The sequence below is a fragment of the Phalacrocorax aristotelis genome, chromosome 1 (assembly GCF_949628215.1).
Source record: "Phalacrocorax aristotelis chromosome 1, bGulAri2.1, whole genome shotgun sequence".
Classification (NCBI taxonomy): domain Eukaryota; kingdom Metazoa; phylum Chordata; class Aves; order Suliformes; family Phalacrocoracidae; genus Phalacrocorax; species Phalacrocorax aristotelis.
Genome location: NC_134276.1, coordinates 180125085 through 180132516, shown reverse-complemented (window position 1 = coordinate 180132516; position 7432 = coordinate 180125085). Strand labels below are relative to the sequence as shown.

The 7432-nt window shown below is 45.6% G+C and overlaps 1 protein-coding gene across 1 annotated transcript in view; it reads left to right on the top strand.

The window, feature by feature from the left end:
• Positions 1 to 2811: 2811 nt before the first annotated feature.
• Positions 2812 to 7432, top strand: part of CAND1 (cullin associated and neddylation dissociated 1) — a 28969-nt gene continuing 24348 nt past the window's right edge. Inside the window, exons 1-3 of the mRNA XM_075080861.1 lie at positions 2812 to 2898; positions 2935 to 3055; positions 7015 to 7158. Coding sequence (XP_074936962.1) covers positions 2988 to 3055; positions 7015 to 7158 — 212 coding nt within the window. The 5' untranslated portion in view covers positions 2812 to 2898; positions 2935 to 2987. The remainder of the gene's footprint in view (positions 2899 to 2934; positions 3056 to 7014; positions 7159 to 7432) is intronic.

Here is a 7432-nt window from a genome sequence, read left to right as displayed (position 1 = left end):
TTGTGAATGAACCAAGAGCATCTAATATGTGTGTCTACAGGGAACAGATCAGGAGTACCACTCCATCTGTGAAGTTGTGCGCTATCAGCTGGAAAAAATCCCTTCTCAATTAGCCTCTCTCTGTGTCTAACTTCCTCTGGAACATCACATCTACTATAGCTGAATCCCAATTGTAATAAATGTACTTGAACAAAAAAATACTTTGACTTCCTCCATGATGGCCTGTGTTTCTGGGAGTAATAGGAAATCAGGTTTAAGCAGTGGCAGGGTAAGCTGGCTGAGGTATGGAAATCAGCATGGGAACAATGTTGTTAAATGATTTTAAAATAATTTAAAAAACATTCAAGGTTGTATAGGAGAACAGAGCAGGATTGTTCTGTAATTGTTCTGATTTTTTTTCTCTCATACACTCTCTTATTAAAAGTAAATGGATGTGGTTTTCCCAAAGTGGGAAAGGGCTTGGTTTAGTGTCAAATTCAAAATGGTAAGGATTTAAAAAGTTAAACCCCAACTTGAGTGGATCCGCTTACAGGGACTGCTGGCAATGCTTTACTCCCCAACAGCAATCAACATAAAGACCTTACCTACCATAAAGAATTTTCTATTGCCTGGTTGGTCTGACACGCTTATCTGACAGAATGCATCATGGTAACCATGCGGGCAGAACATTTTTGGAACAGATGATCCTTCACCGCCCCATAACCATCCAACCTCTATTTAGTACCAAAGTCATGAATGTCAATAAAGACCAGGTTAGAACAATCTCTTCCTGCAGTGTGTGAGAACCCATAGTGTGACACAGACATCTCAGAAACTAATTGTTCCTGGGAACTATAAGATGCTCAAAAGTCACGGTCACCAAAACGATTTAGAATAGCGCTAATGTTCACATGGCAAAATACGAATCAATGTGCTGAATGTCAAACATTTGTACTTCAACTTTTTATGTCTCAGTACTTCAAAGAGGAGCTACACGACTGAGACATCATAAACCATTTTCAGCTGTCACAACCAAGTCAGGACTGAGTCTATCTTCATCTGTATTGTTCCAGCTGGCTTCCTTGAATATCCAACACTAGTGTTCACGTAAAATGAAGTAAAGAATTTCCTTCTCTAAAGGTAAACTCTAAGTTAAGTATTCCCAAATCAAAGGAGTGAACAGGCTATTTGAAAAGCAGTCAGCATTGGGCCAGCTCTCCTGAGTGCTTCCTTTCACTGCAGTTCCTCTACCCATACTGATGGGACACCCACCACCCCTCCTGACTACTCCCATCTTCCTTACTCCATCCCTACATCACACCCCACTGCAATACCACTAATTCAACACCACGCTGCCCAGATCCTTCTTAGCCGTCCATTGTTTTGTTGCACAGCGCTAACCTGCCACCGAGCTTCTCTGGGGAACAAGACCAGTACATGTTAAGCTCTCTCTCCAACACAGCTGCCAGACATTTAACAGCGTGAGTCTCTTCCAAAATAGCTTCTTGTACACTGTAGCTGGGTGACAGGCCACAGCGGTGACACGATTTCTCTCTCCCAAGTGAGCAAAGAGTACATCTTCCCATCAGCTGCTGCGCAAGGCTACCTGCAAGCTGCATGTAATAAACGGCTATTTTAAAGAAATTTCCTTTTTAGTTCAAGTCTTTCTTTTAATATACATAAAACACTCAAAAAGCACTTCTTTAGGAGTTTTGCTGTACGCACATGTAACTGAGGATTAAGGCTACTTAACGTTCTTGTATTTTAATATGAAACCTGAAAGAAGGTGCAACACATGGAAGTATTTTCCCAGTTCTACTGCTCCATGTCACCTAACGATGCATAGGCAGATCACAGGTTAGGCCCAGAGTAGTGATGAGATTGATGTGAACAGTAATTGAGGCACGCAAAAAAAAAAATTCTCTTAAGAGGTGCCCATTGGCTTCCAAGACCTTTTAAAACAGTGACATCACATTTGCAAGCTGCTTTCTGCAAACCAAGTCCAGAACTGAAGCATGCCTTTATTTACCACAAAAATTAATTTTCACACCACCACTTTTCACTTCCATCTGACATTTTTCAGAGCATGCTCAGCTACAAGGGGAGCCATTGCACATGCACGAGAGGGCCTGGAACAGAAGCTGCAGCCCTGCAACCCCAGGACACATCGTGGATTTGTAATGGCCGCAGTACCAGAAGCCCCACGCAGGCACCGGCAGGCGCTCAGAGACTTGGCGAACCCTTTTTGAAGTGTGCAGCATCTAGGCTGGAGGGATTTATTTACGACCCTTTCCAGCCGGCTCCCCCTCCGGCAGAGCCCAAGGCCGACGAGCCTTTCTCTCAGGGACACCAAAGGCCGCCGCGCCCCGCCCAGCACCACAGCGAGGCTCCGCATCCCAGCGGCCAAAGCGCCGCGGGGGCCCCGCGCTCCCTGTGAACTACAAATCCCGCCGTGCACCGCCAATAGCCCCGGGCGCGGTGCGGGCGCGATGCACGCCGGGAAGCGTAGTCCGCCACGGCATTGCCGCCGCCACCGCCGCCTCCTCCTCCTCCCTAGGCCCCCCCCCCCGCCGCTCTTCAACGGCGGCCTAAACTTCCCGCGCACGCTCTGCGCCACGTACGCTCTGGCGTCACACTGCCGCGGGCACCTCCCGCCCGCTGGCAGAGCCAATCAGGGCCGCCGGCAGCACCGGTGGGGGGCCCTCTCGACCTTTGACCCGGCGCCGAGCGCGAGCGGCTGCTCGCCCGCCCCGCCCGTCCCTCCCACTGTGTCAGCCGCAGCCGCAGGAGGCGGCGGAGCGCTCGTCTCCCCTCGCCGCCCTCGCCCCCGCCGCTGGCACCGGCTCCCCGAGCACCGACCCCAGCAGCGGGCGAAGTGGAGCCGGCCAGGCCGGGAAGACGCCGCCTCCTCCTCCTCCTCCTCCTCCTCCTCCTCCTCCTCCTCCTCCTCCTCCTTCTCTCCTCCTCCTCTCCCTGCCCCCCCGCCGGCCCCGGCCGGGTCCGTCAACATGGCGAGCGCCTCGTACCACATCTCCAACCTGCTGGAGAAAATGACGTCCAGCGACAAGGATTTCAGGTGGGAGCCGCCGCCGCAGGCCCCGCGTCGCCCGGCACGGCCCGGCCCGGCCCTGCCCCCGCGTCCGCCTCCGCGCCGGCCCCGGGCCTGGCGCCGCGGCTGTCAGGGCGGCCCGGCAGGTGCCGGCGGCGGGGAGGCCTGCGGGGCCCGGTGCGGCGGGCCCGGCCTGTGCCCGCCGCGGTACTTCTCCGGGTGGGAGAGGGCCTCCCCGCCCCGTCCCCGGGCTTCCCCTGCGGGGCTGGGCGCGAATCTGCTGCTAGCCCGGGAAGAGAGTTCCCGCGGAGGCGAGCGGCTCTTCCTGCCGCCCGGGGAGGACGAGGCGCGGCAGTGCCCGAAAAGCCGCGGCCTGCAGGCGTGGTGGGTAGAGATCCCGGGCAGCCGGGGGGCTCCGGCCCGAGCCGCCGTCAGGTTTGTTGACCTGTGTGGGGCCAGGCGGGAGAGGCGGCCGGCCGCCCCATTTCCGTCCTCGCAAATGCTCAAAAGCCCAATGGACAAAGCCATGAGCAGCCTGCTGGAAGTGATCCTGCTTTAACCGGGGGGGAATTGGACGAGATGAGCTCCCCGGGTTCCTTCCCAACCTCAAAAAAAGAGGATCCTGTGATTCTGCAAATAGGAGCAGGGAAGGGCCACCCAGCTTGAACATCCTAAGCTCATATGCTTCCTGGATGCTGCATCTTGTAGACAGAGAGAGGTTTTGTGCTCCTCGCATAATTTGGTACTGCCTCTGAAAGTCTGCGTATCCAGAGAGAGAAGGCCAATTAAGCCGTATGGGGACAGGACTGGTATATGTCATTTTGAGCTTAGGATCTGTCACAAGACCACTACTTCTTACTGGATCATTTGCTTGCTTTGTAATAAATGAATAGCAGATAAAATGCAAACACCTGACTAATCAAAAAATGAAATGGTATAAGTAAGCTATTAAAAACCTGCAGAGGTGCTACATTTACACAGTAGTTAAGCAAAGCATTAGGTTAAAAGTAGTTACGTTGTATTGTATGCAACCAGAAATTCATGTTTCAAGCCTTTATTTGTCAAAGAGGGTACGTGGGAATACAGACAGGGAGAAGGCATAAAATACACTTGGGTTTTGTTGCTCTGCTGCAGCATTACAGTGATTAGTTTATAGTTACAGAACACGTTGAAATCCAAACAAGTCTCTTGCTTATGTATTAAAATCTAAAGGAAAACAGAGGTGATGATTAAATAACCATAGAGTTGGATTTTGATTAATCTTGATTGCTTTTGACAAACTGTGCACACTGGGCACAGATGTGATAAATTTATGGGGTTTTTATGTCCATTTCTTTCACATTTCAGTAGCATGATATTACCTGGAGAGTTTAGGCTAGAAATTTTGGAATTAGAGAGAAATATTGAGTAGTCTAAAAAGAGACAGTCCAGAATTACCTGGTTTACTTAAATTTTGCTAAAAATAGATGCAAACGTTTTTCCCTCTACAAGTTACTGAAGGTTTTTGTATTTTTTCACGCTAATTTATATCTGTGATTAAGTGAGCTTTCCATTTTGTGCTTCTGGGGTGGATGACTTACAAAAAAGTCTAATGGATTTGCGACTAAATACTGATTTTGATGAGTTTAAAACTTTCTGCATAAAAGATGTAGGCTATACTGGTAAAATGCAGTTGTAGCAAGTACTTTTTTCCCCAGCTGCATGTAGTTAAAACTTGTTTTGTAGTTGCTTTAGGAGGGAGCTTTGAACAACTTTGGAATTCTTGAATATTAAAAAAGTTATTCTGAGCAATGATAGACCTCTACAAACTGGCTGTTATGCAATTACATATTTTACGAAACTTTGTGTGCCATGTATTCACATAATGGATAAAATGGTATTTAGTACCAGGAATTGTAAGTACATTTATTCTTAGATCACGTATATATGAAGAGAGACAGCATAGTTAACTTGTAGATAGCATGGAGCTGAGTGTAACCCAGAGTTCAGGTAAACACTTTACTGTAAAATTTAATCCTCTGTTTTTTGGATAAACTGACTTGTCCGATGCAAATGTTTGTAACGTTTATTGTCCAGAAACTCAAACTTAAATTCTAACAATGGGCAGTAATGTAAGGTGGCAGTTTACTGTGTGGCTGTGGGAGAAGTAGTGTCCTCACTGGAGGAGGAGAATGACTATTCTTGAGTACAGGGTATGAAGAGCTGCTGACATGCTGCTGCTTTGCACCAGGTAAAGTTTTGATGTGCCTGAGGAGGAAGCAGTTGTGACTAAAGGCCACATCTAAACTACTCAAAACCAAGTTTCTAAATACCAGCTACTTTAAAGTTGCCATGCCTCCCCACAGAGTTGTGGGGTTTGGGTTGGGTTTCTTTTTTAATGGAGGAGTCTGCCAGGAGGACTCCTCAGTTGTTGAGTGCAGAAGCTGCTGATGCACTGAGGATGCACAAGCTCTGCTTAGTTTAGGAGCTTGTCACAAGCTGGTGATGAGTGCCTGTGAACTCGTAAGGCTACGAAATGGGAGCTATCGACCAGGGAAGTGAGGGGAGGCTATTAAGAAGATTTAAGAAAAGGAGGTAAATATAGCAGTAACATGGAGACAGTTTGGGAATGTTCTAGTACTGCGTGACTTCATGTATATCCTTATTCCCATCCAATCTGCCCATCACCTTTACTTACCAAGTAGCTTTTTTCCTTGCTGCGCTTAAAAGCTGGTGCCATTCACATTCAGCATCTGTTTATAAGCACATCTGGTTCCTGTCAGATTACAGCCTTGCTTCAGTGGGACTGTTGGAGTGAATGAAAAATGAGTGGGGTCTTATCTTAGAAACACCTTGAGACTAGTAGACTGGAATTACTTTATTAAAAGACAGGACAAGTTGCGGTCCATTATGTGAAGGCAGGCATCTGGCATTTGTGATGCATACTAAGATTATGCAGAGTCTTGGCTTACATTTTCAATATAGAAGTATCTAGCGTGTCAGGCTGTAAAGATAACCTTCCAAGTATGACCTGAGCTCAAGTGATGTCTGCTTGAGGCTGATGTGCCTGAAGTCCAAATGTCAACCTTAACTGTTTAATTACAAACCAATTTTGTCTGGGGCTTTGAATGGGGGTTGGGATTGGTACTGAAGCCCATGGGATTCGTAATTGAGTAATACATCTGTATTACTTCTGGGAAGGGAGGACGCTTACAAAAGAACAGATTGGAAAACAGACTTCAGAAGGAAAAGAAACAAAAGGCATAAAAGCAATATTTTTGGAAAGTAATTTGTCAGTATGTTCTTGTATTCGTGGATATGACAGTGTTATTGAATAGTAAATTAATTGATATGAAAGATTATTTTATTTGCTTGATCTCTGAAGAGATCTTGGTCCTTGGTCTTTAACATGGCTCTCTGGATGGAGGGCTGGATCTGTTGTCTGGACTATAAACAAACTAGTCTGTACAGGGCAAGAAAATGAAAAATACGTAAAATGTAGCTTCACTTTTATTTCTCCATTAATGTTTGACTTTTGTGAATTAGGGAGAATGTTTGAAAAATTGTATTCTTCTTGCTTAAAAGTTGTTTTAAAATAACCTCAGCAGAGATTAATTATTTTTAACAAACTTTAAAAACGCCTTTTTTTTTTTTTACAGCATCAGCATAGCTAATGAAAGGATTACTTAAAATCCAGGAAAGTGTCAGTTTTCCTTTGTGGAGATAATTTGGAATATAATGTAAACAGTGGAAGTAAAACATGTAGATATTCTCATCAGGGAAGGATGGTGATCTAAACAGAAGTTATTGTCATTTTTTTATTACAATTTTTCTCCTTTTTTTCTATAACTAAAATAAATGCTACTTGCATTACAAAAGAGGTAACAGTAATTTAAGGTTAAATGTGATTTATTTGATAACAAATGGTAGAAACTGAATCTTGAATCTTGAGCACTGTGAATATCCTGTATCCTTTTAGCAATAATTAACTGACTATCTTTTGTCAGGTTTATGGCTACTAATGACTTGATGACAGAACTACAGAAGGATTCTATCAAGCTGGATGATGACAGTGAAAGAAAAGTGGTGAAGATGATTTTGAAATTACTGGAAGATAAAAATGGTGAGGTGCAAAACTTAGCTGTCAAATGGTAGGTATTCTTCTTCTGTGGTGCAAAGAATTGTTTAATGACTGAACAACATAAAGCACCTTTGAAAAACTTGAGACCACTGCTATGCAAAATAATTGTGAAATTGGTGTCCACAAAGGAACCCTTGTACTTGTAGGCTACCTGCCTTAATTGTAGTTGCTTATAAAACTATCTTTTGTTGACATTGTGGATTAACATTTGGGGTTTCAGGTGACAAATAGCACATGAAGTCCTTGCTGAAAGTATATGAATGACATGCTTGTTCTTTGGTGAT